Genomic DNA, 26,568 nt, shown 5'->3' on the forward strand with positions numbered 1-26,568 from the left:
GTATCCCATGCACCGTCTGAGAGGTTTGGGTACATTTAGTCTCACTAGGACAGAATTATCTCTGGCTTGATTTTGGATTAAAGGTTGGTGGCAAGGGAGTCTCAGAGTGGGAACAAATCCAGTTTAAACTGTACAAGTCAAAGTATATTAGTAGTTGAAACTGGTACACTACTGAACTAAAGAGTATATCTAAAATTTAATTTATTAGGATTATAACGTCATGTTTTACACTTTGGTTACATTCATGACAGAAACGATAGTTCACTCATTACACAAGATTCATCAGTGTAATGATCAGTTCATCAGTTCAAATAATCAGTTCAAGTTTAATGACAAACACAGTCATGGACAATTAAGTATCTCCAATTCACCTCACTTGCATGTCTTTGAATTGTGGGAAAAAAACGAAGCTCCCAGAGGAAACCCCAGACATGGGGAGAACATGCCAACTCCACACAGAAAGGACCTGTAACGCCCCACCTGGGGATCAAACCCAGGACCTTCTTGCTGTGAGGTGACAGTGCTACCCACTGAGCCACCGTGCCGCCCTATATCTAAAAAATGCACAACTAGTAATATTACTCTAGTTACACACTGTATAGCACACATGCAGCCAGAAAACAACTCGTAAACAAATGTCCACATGACTAAAAATTCTTCGTAAACCTATATATTATAAAGACTGTGCTGTAGAATTAGCTGACAATACTGTACCATTAAAGCTAAACAGTAAGCGGTCATCCATGATGCAAAAAAGAATTGCACTATTGCATCAAAACACCTCCATGAAAACAAACGGAATACAACAATTTTTGAGTTTAAGAGAGTTTGGGGTGTGTGAAACCTGTCCTAGCAACATCAGATATTGTTCAGATAGAGTTCTTAGGTTTTAGGTTGGAGACGTACCTATTATATCATTGTTCTGAACTGTTTGAGAATGAAGGGCTGGATAAAAATGTTGCACAAGTTGAAATAGAACTGGATCAAACATATAGACTCTGCACTTAACAGTAATAATGTTCCATTCATTTACAGAATTAGTAACAAAATCAGCAATTCCTAACACTAGTCATTGTGTACGGATGGAAATCTTTTAGATTGGCTTTGAGGTGTGTACATTTGATGTAAATGTAAAACTCTGGATGCACATACACACAATTAATGGTGTAAGGATTGGGCAGACACTGGTAGACGACAACAGTTTTATTGGAAAAAGAGGGCCTGCTCCTCCTGCAATGGTAACTGTCTTTTATAAGTGGACTGCATACAGCAAGTTTAGTTTCTGTGGATTCAGGGTGTAGATATTTACCAAAAAAAGAACCTCCCGAATGTAAGTGGTTAATGTGAAATGCCAGCAAAGCTGAAAGCAAATTCAAAAAGAGTGTAGTAAAGCCAAGCTAAACAGCTGCAGTAAACCACACCATTGTGCCTCATTTCCATTGGTTTTCTGCAAAGATCAGCAAGACTTCTAGAAAAAGAGAAGACAGGAAATGTGTGAAGTATTCCTTCCATGTCACCGCTGCATTCATAACAATAAGAAAGAACCTCAGTCATTCCTGTCATCACCAAATCTTTAGTGGAGCAAAGTTCAGAATGATCATGCTCTAATATTGACGAAAGGAAATCAGTTTGGTGTGGCATGAAGGCAAACAGAATTGAATTAGATGTTTCAGGGGTGGAGTAGTGGTTGTCACAGAGACTGAGGGAAACAAATGTTAGGATGCACTGTGAGAGCTTTATATTAGACCCAGGCCTGTAGCACCTGATGATTGATTATCATACAAATAATTGTGGTAAACGATCAAATTGTCGTTCTAGTTGGTATTATGCTTACATATCATATCATTGTAAAATAAACTTTAACCAGAACATCTTTAAATCAACAAAAACAATAATGTATACAAGATTTCAGAAGGTATTCAGACCTTTTTGTGTTGTGGATTTTAATGGATATATTCAACTGCCATATTTTTAATTAATCATGTGTTAAAAATTACCTTTAGTCTGATTTCTGCTCTCTAAGGGTTTCTGCCATGTCACTTGATGGTTTGGCATCAGCTTCACTTAAACTGGGGAAAGAAAACCACAAGGAAAATATAGATCAACAGATGCCATATATTGTAAAATAGTGAATCATTTTAAATGATTCTATAGGTGTGTAAAAAATCAAGTAATACAATGAATTATTTAAATTAGGGCTGTCAAACGATTAAAATTTTTAATCGCGATTAATCTCAGAATTTCATATAGTTAATCGCGATTAATCGCATTAAAAAAAATCTGTGTAAATGTTATAGAAAACAAGGATTTTTAAGTGAAATGTTACAATTAAAATGGTGAACACATTTTATGCTAAATGTACTGATGTTAAAAACTGCTGGGACAAGAGAAAACTGTAAGGGAGTTTTATTCACTCACATACTAGGCAGTAAATGTCAGATTGTAGGTTAGAATTTCTCCATCAGCAAACATTGTAGATCAGCGGTGCTTTAGGTGGGATAAGGCGTAGTTATTGTATCAGACTTGTCTGTGGTTGTATCGTGACGATGGTTTGATAGACGTTTCTACACGAAGTGAGTGTGTTTTGACCCTTTGGGGCTTCCATAGTTCATGAACTAACGTGCTCGACTCAGCTTTCCGGTATTCGGTACAGAAGAAGAAGTTAATTAAGTGTAATAAAGTCTTCTGCTCCCGACAACTTGTGAATATAGCGTGTATTTATTTCTTTATTATGCAAGTGCATCACTACCACGATCGGTTACATTATGTTAACAAACCGCAAATGAAAAACGGTGGCAAGTCCGACATTAAAACGTTTGTTCTACCAGTCAAGTGTCAACATGAACTAGAATTTGCGTTAATGGCACTAATTTTTTTAATCGCGTTAAATTGAGATTGCGTTAATGCGTTATTATCGCGTTAACTTCGACAGCCCTAATTTAAATACATTAAAGGGTGAACAAATTATATTAGTCACAAAAATTATTCAGCAAAAAAAAAAAATCTAAACAGCAGCATTTTATCTTAAGCACAAAGGGAGCTTAGGTGGCTCCCAGTGGAGCTATCAGCCAGTTGAGCATCAATATTTAAGCAGATTTATCATCCACATACTATATATGCCCTCTACACAGGGTAATTGTACCCAATGGCATTAAATCAACATAGTGATGTAAATGCCCAACAGTAAACATTTGAGATTCTGTCACAGCAAAGTTTCACTGTAATACCTGAATATTTTAACCTTTTTATGTGTGAAAATCAGAAAATCAGACTCTTGTTTAAATGTGATAAGGTAATACATAACAAGCACAATATTTTAAGATTTATCCATGTGAGGAGTGTGGGACGTTGTATATAGAGTCACCACAGCGGATCTGGTTTGCCTACCAGACATGGCACAGTTTTTATTCTGGGTGATCTTTCTGACACAAGCCTCCTGTTTTTATCCAGGTTTGGGCTGGCAGTGGGAGCGCACTGGAAGTACACCTCCCAATGGCTAGGCTGTTTCAGCCACCCCAGCTGCGATTCGAGATTTGAACTCAGCGAGATTTGATCTCAGCAGTAGTAGGATAGTATACTTTACTGCTGTGCCACACAAGGGCCATATTATAGTGTGTGCATTTGAAACATACTTAAATTCCATTACTTAAACCATTTCAGATGCTGCCTTAGTTAGTAGTGTAATACAATAGAATACAGTAGAGGGCATTTACTCATAACATTTCTGCTACAAGCAAATTATGCTAGCTAATAAGTTTAAAATTTGTCCACCTGTAGTTATAGTTAGCCCAAAGAGCTGCAGGCAAAACATCGAAATTGTAAAACCATTTTTATTTTGTGTGAATGTGTCTCTTACCTGGTGATGAGTGCTTTCTTATATTTGCCTTCTTCAGTGATTTTGATATTCTCCTTGTTTGTGTCATTTGAACTATCACTTTGCGCAACCTCACCTCTCTCTTCCTCTTCCTCACTATCAGACTCACTTGAGCTGCTGTCTGATGCCACCAGAGGAGCCTTTCTAGCCCCACACACGTTCCACACACAAGCGGCTGGGCCCTTTACTGAAACACACATCCACAAACACATACTCACCCCACTACATAGGATTTGTACTTGAACAGGAAATATGGCATGAAATTCAAGTAAATACAGCCATTCAGATCAATACCTTTTTTATCTTGGTTCTGCTTCCCCTGACTCTCAGAGTCTACTGGGGAGCTGCATCTGACTCCAGAGTCTGAGCTACAAAACACAAACTTCAATATTATAGGTTTGATTTATGAACACATTTTATACACACAACATGTTTTGCTCTTTGCCAATTTTGTCATATTTTATGTCCCAAAGCATCACACACAGTTGTGTTCCTACGAATAAACAGAAACTGAAGTGCTTAGCAAATGGCATAAATTAGCAAATGGGATAAATTAGTTTAAATATGTGTCATTAAGTAAGCAGGTCAGGTGCTCAGGCAGAGGTAACAATGTGCAAGTTACTAAAAGAACTAATTTTACTAAATAAAATAAACACTAAATTTTACACTGTCATCATGGATTCATTGAAGATCCCATGAGCACAAAGACAATACCTTTCATCAGCCCTGCTGAAAGCATATAAAATAATAATATCATAACCTGTATCAAGGGGGTCCCAGACAGGGGGGTCTAAGAGAAAAAAAAAAGTTGAGAACCACTGTGGTAGGCTACAAAACCTTTGAACAGTTGCTCAAACAACAATGAAATTATAGCCAACTACAATGCTAACACAAGACACCACGACTGCAGGGAAAACACAGTATCCTGCTGTAGTTCACCATGTACCCATCAAAGACAAAATTCAATCACATGCACCGTTAATGACAGACATAAACTACCCCTTCCTCTCATGGAAAGCAAATATTCTTACTGACTGTTTAATACATATGAAAACTGCACTGCCATGAAATTGGATCAGTGGGACATGCATTGCTAAGTTGTAAACAGCATACACATGCTCACCAGCAAAAGGGCTGGAAATCGGTGAATGCTGCCCAGCCTTTTTCCTCAGTATCATTTAGCTGTGCTGTTGCATCACCCCATACTCCTGATCCGGTGTCAATGGCCACAGTTGCAAAGTCTGCCTTAAAGTTAAAGTCATCCTCAAAACTTGCCACCCACCCTGGACCTGAAGGGAAAGAAAGAGAAAAATAGGACTAAATGGTTAATAAAAGCATTATGCAGGCAAATAGCCCACAATTAATACAGGTAAACTTGGTAGATCAATAATGACCAAGTGACCACAATGAGTACATTCGTGTCTTGTTAACTCTTCTGTCTAATTTATGTTACTTTAGGATATTTGTTTAACACAAAGAAACAAAAGGATGTATGTAGACTTATTGCGAGATAGTTCTATCCCACAATCTCACTATTGCGCTAGCTTAGTCTGGATTCAAATCTCAGCTGTGCTATTGGCTTTGTGGCTGTCCAGTGCCTTGTGCCCAGTGATCATGGATGGAACTGAGCCCACCGCAAACCTAACCAGGAAAAGCGGTTGATGAAAATGTAAAGAAAAAAAAATCCAGCTAGCTGAATATAAACCTGTTAACACAATTAAAGGAAAATGTATGCACATAATAATTTCTTCTAAAGAATATATAGAGATATATTCTTTATCCTACCTGCTTATGACTGACTAAAATGTACTTAATTAATGACACATCAACCTTCATAAACCACTCTAAACCCATGGACCAAACTAAATACAAATTTGAACATTAATAGACCCATAAAAAGACTCAAAATTTAAAAAAGCAAAATAAAAAGAAAGCCAGCCTTCCTTCCTATTACATACTGCAATGTGTAATGGAGGTTATGAGTCAGAATGTGAATGTAAATGCTTTAAAATCTCTAGCTTGCCCCCTGCATTGCATCTGCTTAGAATGCAGTGTGACTGCATATAGGCTGTACCATTCATCATTTAATGCAAATGTAAGTCTCAAAACAGTTTGACCAACATTATTTAGTGCAGCAAGTAAAATGTATTTGTATGTGTCACACAGACTCCATGTCAGTTTGAAGCTCACTCTGTGGGAAGCTGATGTCCTTGTCTGCATCCTGGCTTTTGCTGTCTAGTATCTGTTTAGACTCTGAAAAGCACTCTAGATCAGGTGAATCCAAACGTGTTCGAGCTCCGCCCTCTACCTCATTTTTCAGAGAGCTCGAGGTCACCCCAAACCTGCAATTGAGACAGCAATACATACAGAGTCACAATTAAACCATTTTTTTTCCATTCATTTCATTTTCATCAACTGCTTTAATCTGGTCCGGTTGGCCACAAGGCAGGAAGGAATACCCTGGACAGGGCATCTATCAATTGCAGGGCTACAGCCAGCCCCCAGGCAAAGCCAATCACATCAGATTTAAACCCGACTTACAATTACAAATTTTCCCCTATTTCATTTCATGTTTTATCACCATGTTTTCCTGGCCAGGATTTTGATGTTTCCGGTCTCTCCAGAAACATCGAGTGCAATGCAGATGCTTATCCATCAAAGCCTCAGCCACCCCACATCCCCTCAGATATAGCAAATCACATCTGTAAGTTGATGCCCAACCAGCCAATAGCATCGCTGAGGATTCAAACTCTGGATCCCAGCGGCAGTGTGCTAGTGTAATTTACCATTGTACCACTTAAACGGCGCAATTAATTAAACATGTACAGTTAAATTAAACATTTAGGCACAGTTATATTTAATGGCAGCTAAGGGACTTAATCATTTCTATTCTTTTACTAAGAATGAACACATACTGGTTGCCTTTGTCATATGTCAGAACATTATATGAAAATGTTATAATTCTATGTTAAGGAGAAGACATTGTCTTAATAAAAAAAGCAACTTTGCATCCAAGTCTCTAAATGCCAATAACTCAATACTCATAATACAGGCCAAAGTAGTATGTCAAAAGGTTACGCCACCTGTGTCAACACACAATGTCATCCAATACTCCTGTTGTTGATAAAAGCACAAAATGCTTTACAAACTATTTTGAATAAACAAATTAGCATTTGTAAATGTATGGCAATGTATGGGTGCATATATACATTTCTATTATCTGCGGGAGCAATTGAATGCTTTAAATTAAATAGATGTCAAACTGACCTGCTTCTGGACTTAATTTGTGTTGCATAGTTGATTTCTTTGTCCTCCCATATATCTTCCTCCTCATCAGCATCCTCAAAGTGACGTGTTTTCTCCTTATTGCATGCTTCAAACACTCCCACACTGGGCTAATACACACAACACAGCTACATGAGCCAAAGCCAATCATTGAAACAGTATACCGGTAAAGTCCTAAGCACATCAAACAGTTATAAAAAAAGGGGGTTAAAAGATGCAATACTTACGCCCTCATCCACCAAATTAGAGTTAAATCCTGCAAGTCGATTAAATGTTGCACTGAAATACAAACATACTAAATGTTAGACTCACTCATTTCAATAATTAAACTTACGTATACGCAAAACACACACAATGATTAGCCACAACATTAAAACCAGACAGGTGGGTGCTCGGGTGGTGCAACAGTCTAAAGCTAGAACACCAATGCGGGTTGTCCGAACCCACAGCAGAGCCACCAACCTGGCCGGACATCCACGCAAACACAAATCTCTTTCTGCTGTGATATGCAATATCAGGGACAAGTTTGACTTGTTAATGAGCCAGCGAGCACTTTATTAGGAACCCCTGACAACATGCAATGACACTAACATCGTAATGATGTCATAGCAGTGTGTATTGTTCTGCCTTAGGTGCAACATTGTTGTTGGGATGGTTAAATACGGTAAGTCCCCTCTTTTGACCTTTTCAGTACATGATTGTACCAGATACATTATATGGATAAACGTATTTGGCCACTCCTAATTATTAAGTTCAGGAATTTCAAACACACCTATTCCTATCTGATCTATGTAATTATGTAAACAAACTCATGCCTCTAGGCCACTTCCCTTTCCTCCAGCATGACTCCAATATAAACGTTTCCTTGTGTACAAAGCAAGGTCAATAAAGACATGGTTTGACAAGTTTGGTGTGAAGTAACCCTGTTGAATAAACACTGTTGACCTTACAACAGAATAGTGTTATTTTGATAAAACAGGCATAAACTCTCACAGGTACATTTCAAAATCCTGTGGAAAGTTTTCCTTAAAGAGTAAAGGCTGTCACAGTTTTCAGTGTGGTGCCACCACTGTATTAATGCCTATGGTTTTGGAATGCTGGGTGACCAACAAGCTTATTGTAAAGTGTCCGAACATTTTTGGCCACATAGTGTAGGTGTACCTCATAAAGTGCTCAGTCGACATGTTATTTATTTATTTGTTAAGAAAATGACTGACCACTGACCATATATATGATAAATTATACAAAAACAAAAAACAAAAAAAACAACCAAATTAAATTACTTGATACTGTCATCATGTTCTCCAAATTCATCATCATTAAATCCAAACTGGTCGACAAAGTTTGCAGTCATTTGCTGAATCTGGTAGTCTGAAAAAACCTGAAATGTTAACACACACACACACACACACACACACACACACACACACAAACAACTGAGTGATGCAAGTAACTGAAATAAAGGAGATAAAGCAACAGGTTTTTACTGGCCTTTAAGATATTATGTTGTGGATACTGCAGCACAACCAAATCTGATTACATTAACCGCAAATGTGGTCAAACTGCTTACCGATAGAACACAAATGCTTTTTGTTACATGACATTGCCGGTAAATGTCACCTTTATGCACGTTCTTAAATTTGGATCTGATTACTTCACATGAAAAAACACTGTATTTAATGTCAGCCAAATATACTTTCGTTTTATTTCATTCTTATCAACTGCTTCATCCTGGTCAGAGTCTCAGTGGGTGCAGTTCCTTCCTTAAACATTGGGTGTGATCCATCATGTTTGTGTAGATTCCCAGACGGCCAGCCGATAGAACCGCTTAGATTCTAACCTGCGTCTTATTGGTGATGGGCTAACATAACAGAGCGCTGCGCTACCCAAGTGCTAAATAAAATACGAAAATTGTGACTCACCAGATCCACTGCATTTTTCTTGTTGGTCTCTACTAGTGTTTTGTCAACAAATTTTTGCCATCGTTCTCTGTAGTCCTCAGGTATCCCTAAAACACAAGGAAAAAAATGTGTATATGGGTGAAAGACGAATAGGGTGTTCCAAGTACCAAAAAAATAAAATGGTTAAATTGTAGAATTTTTTCATTTAATATTGTGCACAAATGTGTCACCTATGTAAATATGAATTTTTTTTCTCAGCATTTTGCTTATTTGATAATTTTAGTGTTGTTGACACACAACAAGGGCACAAAAATGTCATTCAGTGCAACGACTAATTTATGACAAAATACACACACAAGGAACAATCTTAGCCATTTCAAATTTATAAGTTTAGTATATCTCTTACAAAAGATTTAAAACCTCAGAAGAAACTGTACTTACTCCGTTTTGAATTGTCTGTGCATTGTTTGTACTCTAATGCATCTTGGGATTTTGTTTATTTGTATACAAGATGTTTTTGCTACACATTCTATTCTATTTGAAACCTAATCAAACTCTGTTTTCTATGAAGCAGGCCTGGATTCTCTTGCATTCACATGAAAAAAATATATAATAATTACTTATTACAGTTATTTTAAGCAAATGTTTTTGTTGCACTGTATGATGATCTTATGTTGCACTGAATGACATACTCCAAATTATCCTGTTACATCAGAATATTCATGACTTAATTTGTTTTTAAGTTCTTTATTGATTAAAATAGCAGTAGTAGAATAAAAATATGCCACACCAGTGGCAAGTATGTGTTATAATATTACTACATCCTGAAAAAAGTAAGGCAATGAAAAACATAGCTAATGAAGCCATCATAACAACTTGTAAGGCACCAGAACAGTGTGGAAGTGTGGAATTTGTGTCATAACAAGTGAAAAAGTTGCTGCAGTAAATCTAAATTCATTCAGCAGTAAAAACCATTTGAAGTCGCATTTTATTTCATGAACTGAACAAATGTTTTCCAGTCTTTTGTTGTTAACCTTGAGGTTCTTGCTGTACATGGCTTTGGTTCTGCGATTATGATTTTGACATCAGACTTAAGGTAGTAAATTTCATCAGGTGGATTTGGCCACACAAAGGAATTTCTGTTTCAATTTTGTAGCATGCAGCTACTGTAACTTGCACCTCATCTCCTACAGACAGCAGTACCTGCCCAACGAATGGCAGGTCATCGTACTTGACAATAACAAAATCTCAGGGACCACTTCATCAAAAACATAATTATTAATATTCATTGTAATTACTGCTCTTATTAAGGAAGACTAGAATGGAAAAAAGTGGTTTTAATATTTAAAAATAATTTTAAATCATTATAAAGTCAGTATAACAATGTCATTGTCAATTTAGTGCAACAGCGAAATTCTGTTGCACTGAATGACATTTTACAGTTATCCCAGTGGTTAGCAAAAGCTAACATTGACCTTAGCTCAAAGACATTTCTACACATATTCACGTTTAAATGTTAATAACCTTGTTTGTTTACAAGATTAACCGTAATATTACGTTTTCTGTGTTGTACTGAATGACACTCAGTTTTGTTCTTTAATGTACTGTGTCAGTAAAAAGACATTTTTATCAAATAATGTTAAAATGCATTGACCTTGTGTGTGTGCTGAAGGGTCCCCAGGAGTCTTCTTTTGTTGTTATAATTGGTCACATGACTGCAGTAGCTTGATTGCATATTAAAATAAGGCTTTTTATTAACGTTGTACTGAATGACAACTGAAGATTGGGAAAATGGGGACTGAAAGTATCCTGAATATTATTAATATTAAAAAAACACATCTGATTGAATATTATTTAATATGTCACACATGACATTTGTACAATTATGCCAAAGCAGTAAATTTTAAGTTTTACTTAAGATTAATTAGTTTTTTCTTAATGTTTTATTACTTAAAGAGGTAGGGGGACCGTTGCACTGAATGACATTTTGGGGGTTTCAAGGGTTATTTTTTCAAAAATCATACATTTTCCGTAAAAATTACTTTAGGTTTCAGTAAAGATGTACAAATGGAGTAGATTGAAGGTATATCCACTTATATTAATATAATTGTATATTATTTATCAAGTGGGGACACTAAAAAGTTACGTCTCGTCTTTGACCCATATACACATACAGTATACTCATTAATAATACATAAAACCAAATATAAAGCTATAAATATAGCTTGATATAAAGCTTGATATAAAGCTATACCATTTATAAGCTGTGGGATCTGATCTTGTGCTGGCCCTTTCTCCATGCTCTGTACTACATCATTAGCTATCCTGGTTAAATGACCCATGTATCCTCTCCGCATGCCCCCTTCTGCCCTGCACAACACACACAAACATTAGCACAACTTTTATTTATATTCGGTTTGACTTGCGGCAATAGCAAATTGCAAAAAGAGAACCAACAATGGATGTTTGGGTGGTGCAGCAATCTGTTATATGTGCCACCAGCATGGTCAAGAATCAAGTACTTAGTGGGTATAACTACGTTTGCCTTTAACTTAGCAAAATAGGACTGTATGAAAGTGTTAAGGACAGGCAGTAGTTGTTGAAGTGAATGAATGATACTTTCGATCCCAATAAATAGAGGAGCTACATATTTTTATTTACATTTGCCATTCAACTTCTTTCTCCTAATATAGTCATTTTCAATTTCTACAATTCTGTTGCCACTCAAAATCACCTCCACACTGGAGGTGGAGGTGGTTTTCAGTGGCACTGAAGGTGGGTGGTAGTGCCCCCCCACTAGCACCCACTACTTTCATCATGTGGGCAGCGCTGTCCTTTTCTTTCTTTGCTTTTTCTTTACACCAGCCAGTAGTATATTCTTCCAAAGCAACCTAAACTTCTTACTGAATACAATGCTAGCTATTGAGGGTTGAGGGCCTTGCTCAGGGGCCCAACAGTGGGGCTTGAACCAGCGGCCTTCTGATCATTATCAAGTGTCTTAGCCACTGAGCAACCCCCTCCCCTTCTGACACAGTCAACTGTGTCTTTCAAGCACCCAACCAGGCCGGCAACACAGCTGACATCGAAACTTAAGAGCTTGAACTCTCTGTGGTGATGGGCAACTATAGCAGGCTGTTATACCACCCAAGCACCTGTGAGGAGGATTTCTCATTGTGGACAACCTAGTCTTTGAAAAACATAGAGCACAGCCATGATTACTTTAAAAAACAGACAACAGTTGGTCTTAATGTCATGTTTTTAAATTAAAGTTAGAGTTCATTTAGATCTTACTGTGTTTTATCATTCTCATCCCAGGCATCTAGTATCCTTTGCACCAGCCTGCAGTTCTGAAATAGCTGCGCACACACACACACTATAAGCAAATTAAATACAACATATGAACAATATAAGGAGACCCCTTCTAATCACTGAATTAGAAGCATTTTAAATACATTTGTGTGAACAGTACAATGAAAGTCTTTTTCTGCATATCCCAGCTTTTTTTAGGAAGCTGGGGTCAGAGGTCAGACAGGGTTTTGCTCAAGGGCCCAACAGTGACTGCATGGGATTTGAACCCACAATCTTCTGATTAATAGCCCAAAGCTCTATCCACTATGCTACCACTATCCCAAAAACAAAATTAATGACTGGAAAATGGAATTACTGAATTATTAAGTTCTTCAGTAAGGTATTTTCTTGTAAAATAGGCTCTAATTCTGTATACTTTGATCTTCTAGGAATGGGGTCATAATGTTTTTAATTTATTTGTAAGCTCATGTGGTGGATGGGATGTTATGATGGCTAAAAAATGGATTAGAAGGCTGTCCATGCAAACAGCGCTAGTGTGGCTAAATTATAAAACCATCAGCTATCATTTGACTGCAAACAGTAATAATCAAACTGATTGATTAGTTACTGCAGCACCACTAGGGATTGCAACAGCAAATGATAAATTAAAAAAGCCTTTTGTCACCCAGATCACTGTTCGCTTATTGCCCTGCATATACACAGCAGCATCACCACCTAAGGGCATTTCTAAACTCTAGCTGAAAATAAAAATCCTGGAGGGAATTGCTTGTCCATAAATTTCGTCCCAGCATAGTGCATCACAGTCTGTGCAGACAAGACAAGAATGGTCAGCTCTAATTGAAAATGAATGTCAACAACATTCAACAACAAGGACTATTAAATAAAGACAAGGAAATCTTACGTGCATTATCAGATCTTGACGTGACAGCATACTGGACGCATCAGACTTTGGTACACCTACAGGGGTGTGTCCTTTGTCTGTGGGCACGTTTTCTGGTTGGATGTGCTCAGGACTGTCCTGTGCCATCTCCTCTGGCGCGGTTTGATGAAGGATCGCAAATACACACTGCTGTACTTGGACATGTAGAAAGTTGTTCCATGTGAATTTGAAAAACAGATCCTACAGAAAACAATTTTAAGATGAATCATTAAAAATATCTAACAGTAAGTATGAACCTAAATGATGGGGAAAAAAAGTTTGTGTAAAATGTGTAAATTTTAGAAAATGTAAAACCTCACCAGTAGTAGGTTGATAATATCCAGTTGGCAGAGCTCATGGTGAATTCTTGGAGCATGAGTGTTAAGCAGAGCAACGATTAACCTGCAGGCTTGTAGTCTAGCGTTTCCAAACGGCTCCTCCAAAATCCCCAGAGTAGTCAGCATGCTGCACTTCTTCATAAGTAAAGTAGTAAGAGTCAGAACGCAGGTATAGTAAACTGCTATTGACTTTATTCCATTAGTAAACAAAAACGTATTAAGCTGTTTTTGCCAGGTTGCATCTAATTTGCCATGTCTTTTTAATCTAGTTGTATCCAATTTGTAATTTCTTTCACTGCTGCAGCCTCCCACCCTGACTAAGGAAAGCTGCATCACACACGGTTGTCAACCACTTCTTTTTCGTGCCAGAGACTGGGTCTCACAGACAGCAGCATCACATAACCACATGAGCAAGGGATACATTTGACAAACCTTTGTCAAGCACTACAATATACAGTTACATTCCCAAATAGCACTTAAAACTTTACTGTGCCAAAAAGAAGCCTCATGTTAACCATGTCCAAGCATCGTGTTTTCTGGGCTCGGAGGCATCTGGGATGGACCACACAATGGAAACATGTATTGTGGTGAGATGAATAAGTATTCCAAAAAAATTGAGAGAGAAAAAAACAGTTGGGTTATTGTATATTGTGAGCACAGACAAAAAGTACCATCCAGACTGTTATCAGCAACAAAAGTGTGTGGGGGTGAGTCAGTGCCCAAGGCAAAGGTAATTCACACTTTTGTGATGGCAGCATTAATGCAGAAAAGTACATTGAGATTTGTTCAAGATAGTATCTTTTCCAGGGATGACAATGCAAAACCACATGCTGCACACATTACAAAGGCATAGCTGCAGAAGAAGAGGGTACAGGTACTGGGCTGGCCTGCCTGCAGTCCTGACCTGTCCCCAATGGAGAATGCGTGGAGACTCTTAAAATGACAACCCCGTGCTGTTGCACATTTTTGCAGGAAGAATGGCGGTGTTAAGTGTCGTGAGAAGGAATAGCAACATTACAAAGTCATCCCAGCTTTTTTGGAATGTGTTGCAGGCCTAAAATGCTGAAATGGATGTATATTAACAAATGACCAGACCGATTGTAAAATATTTTGGGTTCAAACTTTCTGCAATGAAATAAAAGTCTAAGTACATTATTTTCATTTCCCATACTTCAAACTTTTCTAAATTGGGGTTGTATTTTCCTGCTGGATTAAAAACAGTTCTAGGTAGTCTCAGATTATGTCAGGGTCTTTTTTGTAAACCAACATATACAGCTAAACAGCGAATAAAGATCCCAAAAGAAACATGAAGAACAGTAGAGTTACCTTAGGTGGGTTGAGCAGGAGATGATGGTAGTGCTTTAGATAAGGCTGAATGCCTAGTAAGATGCTGTTGTTTACAGTGTACAATTGTTCTAATTGCTGAGCTGCTGGGTCTATCAACTCCACTCTGTAAAATATATACAGTATAGTAATATATGTAAGTAATGACACATACTGTATGTGAGATACATAGTGTATGCATGTGTTACAAACCCTGGTTTCCGCATCTCTAATAAAGTGAGTAGAACTTGAGTTCCATGTATGATGCAGACTTCGCTCTTCTCACCCTCAAACATGTTCTTTAGGACAGCTTCCACACTCTTCTGTCTAAAAACATAAACACACATAAATGGTTTGTAAATGCAATTGATTGTATAATTTTCCCAGTTTTAACATACTTTTTTTTCCCTGTGCACCCTGGCAACTTCTGCTGGTTGCCTGACACCCACGCCTGCCAGAGGGCTGCAAGCTAGCATGCTCTTGGAGTCACGGTTGCAAGGTGGGGCAAAAAGGTGATTCACTATCCGGCCCTCCATCATCAGATATGTACAATTATATCTGATCTTACATGAAACTTTTAAACTCAAAATTTTTTAAAAATTCATCCAAGTGGAGTCAGAAATATTCAAAAACCCTAGTAATGCCCAAGTACAAAAACCCTAGTAATGCCCAAGTACAAAAACTTTAGTAATGCCCAAGTACAAAAACTTTAGTAATGCCCAAGTACAAAAACCCTAGTAATGCCCAAGTACAAAAACCCTAGTAATGCCCAAGTACAAAAACCCTAGTAATGCCCAAGTACAAAAACCCTAGTAAAGCCCAAGTAAATGCAGTAATATATAAACCCTTTTTTACTCATTAGGTTTCAACTTAGATTAGAACTGTGCATACACACACTCACAGCTCTAGTGTAGTGAGCAAAGGGGTGGGTTCTACTGACTCCTGCATCAGAGTGGTCTGGTCGCGACTCACGCGAATGATGTCACACAGTGCTTGAGAAGCATTTGACTGCCTCTGTAGGACCACACACACACACACACACACACACACACACACACACACACACACACACACACACACACACACACACACACACACAGCTTTACTGGTGAGTTTTAAAATCCTACAGCAAGAAAAACAATAGGGGGTTTCACTGACCTCGCTGTCACTGTGGGGTTGAATTAACTCTGTCAGTCTCTGAATAAGCTTCTCCTCATCCAGCCACTGCAACAATACACACACTAATTTATCCCTACTGTAGGATACTTACATTATATTGCTAAATGTATGTGGACAGGACACCCCTCTTAATTATTAAAATTAGGTGTTTTATACACTTCCATTGCTAACATCTGTGCACAAAGTTACATAAAGAGTTTGACAAGTTTGGTCTAAAGGAACTCCAGAAGCCTGCACAGAGCCTTGACCTTAAACCTAATGAATGCCTGTGAGATGAATTGGAACAACAATTGCAAGCGAGGCCTTTTCATCCAACTTCAGGGCCTGACCTTAGAACTTCTCTTTTGACAGAATGGGCACAAACTCCCACAGACACACTCCAAATTTTTGGAGTCTTTTTTGAAAAGTGTGACTGTACAGTATATAAATGTATATGGTTTTAATGTGATGTCAAACAAGCTTGTTGTCAGGTGTCCAAATACTTTTGGCCATATAGGGATACAGCGTATATAGCTATATAATGTGCTACATGGTGTGAGTATGTATGGTTAAATCTAATACATAAACGTGCATTATGTGCATATGTTCTGAAATTGCAGTGTCCACTCACAGTTTGGACTTCATATCTGAGCTGAGCAGGCTCCACACAGCTGATGAGCCGCAGGAGAAAATCCATCATGGCTGAAGTGTCCATATGTTTCAAGACCAATTTGATAAATCCCTCTTTTTTCCTTAGGAAACTGACTGTCTAAAATATAAAACAGACACAGTATTTCCAAATCAAGGCAATACGTACAGAAGTTGAAAGCAATGTAAAATCACATGCTGCACACATTACAAAAACATGGCTGTGAAAGAAGCCTGCAGTCCTGACCTGTCCCCAATCAAGTATGCATGGAGAATTTGAAATAAGTTTGTTTGTTTGGTTTTTTTTTATTTGTATTTCCTAAAGACCACCATAACTCAGGTCAAATGTGGAGTAATCACCCTTGAATCATGGTTTTGGTAATATGGTTTATGTTAATAGTTTTACATTGGTACCTGTTCTGTCTTATGGTTGATCAGGCTGCCAAATGTCTTGCTGAAGAAGGAGGCAAGCAGAGGATTTAAAGGTGGCTCCTGCTCCAGAAAGCTGTAAAGTGTGTTCAGGAGTGTGTCATCTCCACCTACTTTGTCATGAATGACAGATACGTCACATGTCAACAGCTCACATGCTGTGTTAGCATATCTAAAAGACAGAGAATGAATGAAAAATCTTTTGTTTGTGTGTGTGTATTCATATTTTTATTATACTGTATATTGAAACATATTTGTGTGTGTATATTCATGTAGTCGTTATACATATGTTGTCATTTTCATCATCTGCTTTTCAGGGTTGTAGCAGGCCCGTTTTCACTGGTAAACAATGGTTGCAAGACAGGAACACACTGGACAGGGAGTCAATCCATCACTGGACATTGGCTATTTCCTGGCACCTGGCACCAGCCCCACACCCCCTTCCCGATAAAAATGCCCTGTATTGCTTCAATGTGCTTACTTGTAGCGCAGTTTCTCCTCACGATCAGAAGGAGGCTCATGTGTGACGAGGCTGATAAGCTCCAGCAAGTTGCTGTCCTGGGTGAGAAACAGAAGGAGGCGTTGGTTCTGAGCCTTACACTCCTGTAGCACATCATCTTCATCCAGCAGCTCCTGTAGGGTCACACCATCTTTCTCCAACAACTTCTCCAGCTGAGAGGCTGTGTGAAGGTCAAACTTCCAAAACATGATTGCTGGAGGCTCACTGCAGAGAAACAACACACAATTTAATGTAAGTTTAAATGTGTGAGGTTTTTTTTTTTTTGAAAATGCTCAATTTCTAGACGCATTCTTGCAACCTTTGCCGGCTGCATAGCTTAGCTTTCTTGCTGGCCGAGTGAGGCCACAGACTACCGCCATTTGATAGATGTGATCAAGAATATTATAGACTGCCACACCATCCGAGTGCCCAGTGTGAGTAATATAACAGTCTCTCATATCAAGGAACCTCTGAGGAACAGTCAGTCAAGTTATTCCATTATTAAAGAGAATCAACTGAGCTGGTTGAGATTATACTAGTAGCCCTGTGAGCTGCATTCATGTTTAAACCCCAGGTTTAAGATTTACAAGTCCCATTGCCGCTCAGGTGGCGCAGCGGTAAAGTACGCTTACGCACCAGAGTTGGGGTTTCGAATACATTGTATCGAATCTCAGCTCTGCCTTTCCGACTGGGCTGGGCAGCAGCATGAACAACGATTGGCTGTTGTTCAGGGTTAGAGGGTAAAAAAGTCAGATCATAGGTCCTCATAACTGTGGCCCCTGCTGGCTGACTGATGGCGCCTGCACAAGGCTGAGGAATAATGCCGATGGGGGTGTGGCCCTCCATACACAGTGCCCGTCAGTGTATGAACTCGACTCGTTCAGGTGAAAAATGCACTGTCTGTACTGACTGTACATGCCAGAGGGGGCGTATGTCAGTTGAGAGGCGTCCTCAGTCAGCGGTGAAGGGTCGAACCAGTATAGAGGACGCATTCAGGGTAATTGGACACGACTAGATTAGGGGAGGAAAATTGGGGGGAAAAAGTTTATAAAAAAAAAAAAAAAAAAAAAAAAAAAAAAATTTTCAAGTCCCATGTTTAAGATCTAACAGGTACGATTTTATGGGGGTTTTAATGTCATGTTTTACACTTTGGTTACATTTACATTCATGACAAAATAGGTAGTTAGGTTAAACACAATATATCAGTTCAAGTTCAATATGTCCACCTAGGAATCAAACCCAGAACCTTCTTGCTGTGAGGCAACAGTGCAATGGTGTTTCAAAATAACCTACATACTTTATATGTAAACATTATAAAAATTGTGTGTGCAAGGTTGCTGAAATAAACATATAAGACAAATTGCAACACTAAAGTTTATAAGTAAATACTAATAAACAGCCACAATATAACCACTAGCAGAGTATAGTGATTGTGCAGTCTTAATGTCATACAGAGGTGGGCAGGTGTTATAAATAATAGGTGACAATGTAAACATTAGTGAAAGCTTTAGCAGTTATAATTAAGTAAACAGATGCATTTACCTTCAATATGAGAGTGTGTATTCTTTAAAAAAAGAAACAAAATCCAGCACTCAACACTCATTGGTGTCCTTCACTGTAGAGTCAGATAGACTGACTTGTACAGGTTTTCTTTAGACACATCACAGTACACACCTAAAACAAATGAGATACAGCAAAGGCCTTAGAATGATTAAAAGATCTAGACTGAAGCAAGAATGATCTTAAGCCTTTAATCTGTGTGTATGTGTGTGTGTGTGTGTGTGTGTGTGTGCATATTTTGGACAAGTTACTGATACAAGAAATTGACAAAAAAATTACTGTTTTATGCTATGTAAGTCAAGCACGCTCAATGTAAACAATGTTACAAGACCATCTTTGTAATACCTGTGACCCCAGCTGCCAATATTATAGGACTGTAGCTAACGTCTCTGGACGTCAACATAATACAATTCTCAATCAGTTCAAAAAGAATATTTCTCAATGCAAGACTGCAAATAAATGAGGTCTTTCACCATCTACCATACATAATATTGTGAAACGATTTAGGACAATCTGGAGAAATCTTTGTCTGTGTAGGGTGAGCCATAAAACCACTGTTAAATGTGTGTGTCTTTCGAACCATGCAGACAGACTGCATGAGAAACTAACATACTTGGAAAGAGATAGCTACATAGGCTCATAAGTACTTTAGAAAACCATTGTCACTTAACACAGGTTGCAGCTCCATCAAGAAATGCAACCTGAAACTTTTATGCGAAGAGAAATCTATTTGCATATGCAGAAATGTTCTCTGTGTCTGAGCTCATCTCAGATGGACCAAAAAACAATGGAAACGAATGCTGTCATTTGTTTTATTTATTTATTTTATTATTTTAAGTTTATCTGTTTTTCCCATTCAACCTCTCATTCTTGTACTGCAGTAACAAGACAGTTTCCCTGAGGGGATCAATAATGTCTTATCTGATTTTACAAATCAGTAAAAGGTGCCAAATCCAACATGTGTCATGGTATGGGGTTGAGTCAGTGCCAACGGCATGGGTAATCTGCATATGTGTGAAGGTACCATTTTTGTAGAAGCGTATATTGGGACTTCTGAAAAACATATGGAGCCACCATATTTATTTCAGTAAGACTATGCCATGTCTCACTCTGCACATGCTACAACAGCATGGCTTTATAGACTGAGAGTGTGCTTGACTGGCCTGCCTGTAGTCCAGATCTGTCTTCTATCTAAGATATATGGTACATCATAAAAAGGAGAATCAGACCACAGCAACCACTGTATTATTGTTTAACCATCCCTTTCAATTAAAAAATCATTTTAAAGCCATTATGCTTTTACCTCACTGAAATAAGAAAGGCTAAACTATTATGCATTAAAATCATTTATATCATAAACAGAGAAACAGGATGCATCTGTACTACCTCGCTGGTCCGTTAGAGAACAGACTGCAGGCGCATAATATCAAATTAGAACAGTATAAAATCCATTTTATTTACTTCTACCAGGCAACTAAGCTTTGAATCAGGTAATTTGGTTTCTGGTAGACCTATTTCAGGTAGACATGTCCTGTCTTTTAACTTACAAATACATTTGAAAAGGAAAAGAATAAAATGAAATAGAACCCTATTAAAACCTCCACAGAATAGCAACATATTAAACCCTTCACACATGAACATATTTCTCTACAAAAATAGTTACTATTTTGCCTTCAATCCCAAAACAAAGGTAAGACACTGTTAATCATGTTACAATAAGTAATAGTGCCAGAAACAACATTGAGATAATCTTACTAGCTAACTAGAGATGGGACGATCGATCGGCTACAAATCGGTATCGGCCGATTTTTAATCAAAATATGCTATCGGCGATATTTCCTAAAAGTAGCCGATCCGATCGTGTGATATATAAAGACCATGTTAAGTTAACAGCTCAGTGGATTGATCCAGACTTTGAGCTACGAAGCACCAACCATCACATCACCATTCATCAACAATCGTACAGAAACCATCATGAAAGCTCTTACGATGTAATTTTGCTGATTGTAATATTTACTTTAAAAAGATAATTTAACCCGGTCACATCTGAGTCGATTCTATCAGCACGTTATATAAACTCCTGGTTCACTTTGGTAAATCGTAAGCGGTTCTTACTTGTGATGTAGATGAGAACAGAAAACGTTACAGAGCCAATCAGAGGCAAAAGTTTATTCATTACCAAATTCGTTAGTTCAGGATCATCTGCTGAACTTTTAGAAAACTTTTAGCTCCTTAGACGGAACGAGTCTGACTCGGTTACAGATCTGTGGTAATAGCAGTTTAATTAAGCTTTTTAATGAAGCTTTTTAATGTAAGAGAGTCACACAGAATGTTCTGTAGTAGTTGGTGTTTATTTAAAACCACGACATTTAATTAATAACAGTAAACACGGAGAGATAACTGAGAAGAGAAACTTACGCTTCACATAAAAACGAATCAACTCATGAATCAATGAATCACTTATAGCGATACTGTGAACAAAGCGTCTCTTCTAAAGGCACAAACACACACACGCGCGCGCTGCTCCGGTTTATCTTTACTGTGAGGCTCTTTTTAAGTTTATTTACTGCTAATGAATCAATGAATCACTTGTAGCGATACTGTGAACAAAGCGTCTCTTCTAAAGGCACAAATACACACGCGCGCGCTGCTCCGGTTTATCTTTACTGTGAGGCTCTTTTTAAGTTTATTTACTGCTAATCCCCCACCCCGATCGGAATCGGCTATCGGTCAATGTCCCTGAAAGGAGATCGGAGATCGGAATCGGTGCCAAAAACCCCGATCGGTCCATCTCTATAGCTAACAATAACAATCATGAAGCAACAGACAGCTACTGTCTTGATAACAGTGACAAGCAGTAAAAATGAGCATGAAAGCAGCAAATCTGTCCAGTGCACAATGCTCAAGGTAGTTTAGCAGCACTTACTCCACTGGAAACAATGGTACACAGCACAAAAGCGGTTTTGCCACATATAATGTAAATGCATAACAACCCACTGCACAACCACTCACTGTAGAGGTCAAGCATTCAGGCAAGTACAATTTCAGTAGGGTACAGCAAGAGAATCTGCTCATCCACTTGGCAAAATTACACAACACTAAAACACTAGTCAGCACAAACAGTCTTTGTAACTACAGCAACTGTCATCTGTGTCCCACTGAGTAACCCCGTTTCATCATTTCTTTTTGTCACCTTGATCCAACAAGATCAGCTTAGCCTGAAGCTAAGCATTTTTTATACATGCCACATGTATTTAAAAAAAGCTTAAAAGTATCTGCTGTTCAAATGACACATTCACAGACACAAAAGCCATTTCACTTAACCTGTTCTCCAGTCATTTTTCCCCACACACATCTGTATAACCTAAATGTTACTATACTTTGTAATACTAAGTATTATAGCATTATACATTCTAAACCCAATTGTTTTCCTTTCTTGTTTGTTATAACATTTTAGTTGCTAAGCAGCTCTGGATCTCCATTGTCCTATGTTGCACTCTATAATGTTTTAACAGAAGATAATTTTAGACTGCAGACAGGCCAGTGGCTGGCTGAGCGTCCGTGATGGATTGGTGTCTTTCCTAGATTGTGTTACTGCATTGCACCCAGTGATTCTGGGGAAGCCAGACCCACTGCAACACTGACCAGGATAACTTCTTGGTAAAACAAGAACATAAAATGAAATTATATATTAAAAAGAGATTTTTGTTTTCGAACCTATTGTGGTGTTCTGTTTATTGAACTGTTTATTGTACTTTGCCTCTTTCTTAATTAAAAACAAATCCTAACCATTTATTAAATAAGCATTGTGGTAAGGTCTACCTTGAAACATGCATACATAAATGCAAATCTCTCATTTTATTGCAATATCCTGCACCATTTTACATGTTGGCAGAAAATATAAAATTTCCTATTTACTTCTACCAGTGCTTTCAGTCAATGGTAGCTCAGTGGTTAAGGTACTGGACTAGTGAGCAGAAAATCACTGGTTCGAACCCCACCACTGCCAACTAGCCACTGTTGAGTCCCTGTCCGAGACCCTTAACCGTCAATTGCTTGCATTGTATTTACTTAACTGTAAGTACTGCAAAGTTCTGATCATACATATCAGTTTATCATTTTACAGCACACTCATGGTGAACCATTTTAATGGCCAAGTGGCTTCAGCAAGTATCTTGACTTATTGGATCCTAGTTGCTGCTGTAGTCTGCTTCTGCTTTCTTACTGGAAGCATTAGTCAATGCAAATATAAATGCAAACTGACTCATAAACATCAAATGATTGACCACACCAGACAAACTAAAACAAACTGCTGCTGAGTAGGCAATTAACCTACTGGCAGGTTATAAACATGTGGGGTGTAAAAATGAGGCCACACAGAAAGAAGTGGGGCTCAGACTTGGATTACTTGAGCTGTGCAGTGCTAACATTTACTTCTGCACCACCTTGCAACAGTTCTCCCAAAATTTTAAAGTGTTAGGACTACCCAGTACACCTGGCTTGCCAAATCCTGTCTTTCACCTGGTAAAGTGGACATAAAGGAACTTGAAACATGTTCGTTGTACCTTTAAGGGTACATTAAAATACAGAGGCCCTCAGTCAGTACAAACAAATGGCGATGTTTAAGGAGGGAAGGTCTGATGGGAATCACCCTCTTGTGCCTACAACACAACTTCCACTGTCTGGCTGAATCATTAAGGCAAGAGGTGGAGAAATATGAACATGTGGATCAACTTTGTTGACAATCCCAAATTAGAAAAAAGCTGGGAAAGTATGGGACAGTGTTGTCTGACCACAATACACATTTCCACTTTGTGACAGATTTCCCAGATGCCTCCAAGCCCAGAGAGCTTGACACCACTTCTGAACATGGTTAACATAATTCCTCTAGATTCCTTGAATCGTTTAACAATATTATGCACTGTAGAGGGAGATGGAAGTCCCATCCAATCTTTCTTTAAGAAACATCGTTTCAAAACATTTCAATAACTTTCTCATGCATTCATTGACAGACTACTGAACCCTCTGCCCATTTTTGCTCCTCAATAACAATAAATGGATACTGCTTTTGTACCAAATCATGATTACAATCACCTGTTGACATCATCTGTTTGAAATCACACCATTATTAAGTTGAACTAACAGATGAAATAACAATGACTAAACAAAACTGTGAATATAAAGATAATATAACCATTCTATCAATTATACTCACATATGCAGGTTAATATCAACATGGTAAGGTTATAACATTAAACACATTTCTCTTAATGCTTAGGCACCTAAATAACCAGTCAAGTAAATAGCATTCAACCACACATGTGATTGTCAAATTAAATGCTTCCCTGTGCTGACTTTTGCCTGCCACCGCCTTGTCTCCCTGTCTCAGAGCCTGAGAGAGCCACAAAGACAATTTTGTCTAAATGTACATTTTATGTTTAGTTTCAGAAATGTGAGACCAGAATCCATGACCTTTAATATTGCTACACAGTTTATTAATGATGTCCACACTGACACAGGGCGGATATGCATATTAGAAAATCGATATCTAATTATTCATCATATTAAATAAATAAAATGCGGACATACTGTCAGTAATTTGAAAGACCTAGGACACATATACCCTGGGTCAATATTGAAGAACCATAACCTTCTCTATAAGAACGACAGCTGGACAGATATGGTTTGTATCTTGTGGAACCACATGTACTTTGTATGGTCACTTTAACAAAGGGTTGTGTGTGCACTGGTCTTAATGTCCAGAAATGCAAAATAAAACAAGCTATTAATATTATTAAAAAATGAAGTACTTGCATGAGTAGCATTTTAAAACTGGATTAATTAAGGTTTTGTTTCCCAAACGAATAATTTGGTTAAAAGGAGCACACTGGTAACCATGCTATTGTTTTTGGAAGAAAGAGCACATGGAATGAGTGTATATTTACCAAAAAATAACATTCTACTGTTAAGAGAATGAATACAAATAATTGCTTTCTGTTTTCATTAGAATGTCACATACTGTCCCCCTTTTTCAGGAATTGTAGTTTGTAAAAAAACAAGCTTCGTCAAATTACTGACCTCGCCTTTAAGTAATGTATGCAACACCTTGTGAAACACAAATGTTCCAAGTACAGTAATATTTAGAGTAAATGCAAGTACCATGTATAGCATCTTGCTGGCATAGCGGTTCCACCAGGCTGGAATAACTGGTATTGGGTTGGTCTAGTTGATTGTACACTAGTCTCCCATCCTGACCAGCATCCACAAATCATAAAAGCATAAACCTGCTAAAGATAAACCTGGTTGTTGCTACATGTTGTTTTGAATTACCACGGTATTAATATAAAGGAGTTCGGCTGGTGAGTTTGTTCTGTCCCGACAAACAACTAGCAAATACAGCTCGGTTTGTTTACCTGACGCCAAACATTCAATAAATAACCAGACATGTTGAGCATGATAAGCTAGTTATCTAACAACAACAGGTTACGTTGACATGTTTCTGAGGGAAATGTTTAGTGTACCTACCTCAGACCAGAGCAGCCAGGACACAGCAGGCTAATTCAGCTACAGCTGGCTGCTTTCTCCTGTAATGAATGTGATGCGCGGTGATAGCTTCCTGCTGCAGCAGAAATGTAATTCCCCACCCTGTGTCCTCACTTCATTTCAGGGCGTTAATCCCAGCGCTGAATTAGTTACAGTTTATTAATAAATAATATCATTCTGACATATTTATTTGATGTAAAATGGCGGACACGACGGGAGCGCGCAAACAGCGCAGCGCGAGCAACCTCGCGCGCAGCCGCTTGAGTTATTATTGGCAGATATGATATGTATTAATGATTTTTTTATTAAAACAGAACTTCAACTGCGCATTGAATTAATAATGCACATCTAAATCTTTCTGCAGTCTATATATTAATAGGGTGCGCAGTTGTGGAACTGTGTTTGCCCGTATTATGGCAATTAACTTTGATACACAGTTTATTAGTTAGGTTCACACACCAGACATGCTTATGTCTTTACCTAGTTCTAAAATTGGAACATATACATCCTATTATTCATTATATTTAATAAACAAAACGTGTACATATTCCAGGACCCTAAAAGACTAAGGACTTATTCACCCTGGGCCAGTACTCAAGGACACTGCCTCTATCTAACCGACGCATTGCGTATGACGTTCCTCTTATACCTTAACCCATTTCATCCCAAATATACAATATGGCTAAGCTAAAAGCTTAAAACCATACTTATTTCAGTCACACCAAATGCTAGTAGTATCATATTTAACATTAAAAAAAGGGGACCTACTGCATGACATGGGT

At 38.1% G+C, this 26,568-nt stretch overlaps 1 protein-coding gene across 2 annotated transcripts; it reads right to left on the bottom strand.

Annotated features, from left to right (window-relative positions):
• Positions 1–1,190: 1,190 nt before the first annotated feature.
• On the bottom strand, positions 1,191–25,947 carry ppp6r2b (protein phosphatase 6, regulatory subunit 2b). Of its 2 annotated transcripts, XM_063005237.1 has the most exons (23): positions 25,769–25,945; positions 19,226–19,357; positions 17,666–17,908; positions 17,170–17,356; positions 16,739–16,876; positions 16,108–16,173; positions 15,851–15,963; positions 15,163–15,276; positions 14,953–15,076; positions 13,609–13,761; positions 13,271–13,489; positions 12,352–12,416; positions 11,315–11,430; positions 9,082–9,167; positions 8,443–8,540; positions 7,387–7,438; positions 7,142–7,269; positions 6,065–6,216; positions 4,998–5,163; positions 4,169–4,242; positions 3,857–4,061; positions 1,998–2,069; positions 1,191–1,468 (listed from the first exon to the last, which is right to left on the bottom strand). In XM_063005237.1, exons 3-22 carry the CDS (start codon positions 17,890–17,892, stop codon positions 2,000–2,002), a joined length of 2,553 nt encoding a protein of 850 aa, XP_062861307.1. In that variant the 5' UTR covers positions 17,893–17,908; positions 19,226–19,357; positions 25,769–25,945; the 3' UTR covers positions 1,191–1,468; positions 1,998–1,999. The 2 variants fall into 2 exon arrangements, with proteins under 2 accessions (XP_062861307.1, XP_062861308.1); XM_063005238.1 differs by lacking the exons at positions 1,191–1,468; positions 1,998–2,069 and having other exon boundaries at positions 4,016–4,096; positions 25,769–25,947.
• Between the last annotated feature and the right edge of the window lie 621 nt (positions 25,948–26,568).

Source organism: Trichomycterus rosablanca, chromosome 11, assembly GCF_030014385.1.
Source record: "Trichomycterus rosablanca isolate fTriRos1 chromosome 11, fTriRos1.hap1, whole genome shotgun sequence".
Lineage (NCBI taxonomy): Eukaryota > Metazoa > Chordata > Actinopteri > Siluriformes > Trichomycteridae > Trichomycterus > Trichomycterus rosablanca.